This window comes from Nannobrachium achirus, assembly GCF_963921795.1.
Source record: "Nannobrachium achirus genome assembly, chromosome: 2".
Taxonomy (NCBI): domain Eukaryota; kingdom Metazoa; phylum Chordata; class Actinopteri; order Myctophiformes; family Myctophidae; genus Nannobrachium; species Nannobrachium achirus.
Window position 1 is genome coordinate 53,587,553 of NC_137811.1, and position 831 is coordinate 53,588,383.

General features: G+C 43.2%; 1 protein-coding gene across 1 annotated transcript in view; it reads right to left on the reverse strand.

Moving 5' to 3' along the window:
- zfpm2a (zinc finger protein, FOG family member 2a) overlaps nt 1-585 on the reverse strand; it is a gene marked incomplete at both ends in the record, with an annotated part of 157,184 nt that extends 156,599 nt beyond the window's left edge. Inside the window, 3 exon segments of the mRNA XM_080754619.1 lie at nt 481-532; nt 534-560; nt 562-585. Of these exon segments, the coding sequence (XP_080610745.1) occupies nt 481-532; nt 534-560; nt 562-585 (103 nt within the window).
- Nucleotides 586-831: the final 246 nt, after the last annotated feature.

Sequence of the window (831 nt, forward strand, 5' to 3'; positions counted from 1 at the left end):
TTTACTAGCCTAATATAATATAAACAAAAATAGCTCGGACATTTTTGTCAAGCAGAACAGCATATAATTCTAGCAAAAATATATGAAACTCGCAATTGACAAAAAGGGCAATAAACACACAAAAACAAAAAATGTATAATAAAATGAAATGTATGAATTTCTATTCCCACATTAAAGTTCAAAGCCAATAAAACTTTTTGCCACAATATCTTGACACACGCCGTGTTGGGTTTGCGTTAGGAACATTTACAGTAACCACTCACTCCAGGCGCTCATGATAGCGAGACGGCTACATCCACACATGCACATGATGACAGACAGCCATGCAGGCAACACTTTTCACTGGCAACATTTCAGCCGCTCTCTTTTACAACCGTCAATAACATCCCGACAACCTTAATTCAAAACTCAAATAAAGCTTTTTGTCTGGCACAGCAGCAACAGCAGCAATAGTGAGTGAGACAGTGCAAATAAACTTACGTTTAATCTGCCTGGGGTTGCTCTGCTTCCTTCGGGACATGCCTGCTTTGTGGCTGGTCAGTGGATCCAGGTGCAGCACTGACAGATCGATAGCTTTTGGTTCATCCAAGCGCCGGTGTACGTTTGTGATGGAAAATTGAGAAAGAAAAAAAAGGGGGCGCGAATTCTCAACACTCTTTTACACACAGTCTATCGCTCCCGTCTCTTTCTTTATCTTTCTCGTCTCTGGCTGGCACTCTCTCTCTCTCTCTCTCTCTCTCTCTCCCTCACACTCTCTCTCACACACACATACACACGCGCACCCTCCCTCCCTCTCTCTCTCTCTCTCTTCAGTAGTGTCTCCGGGATGAG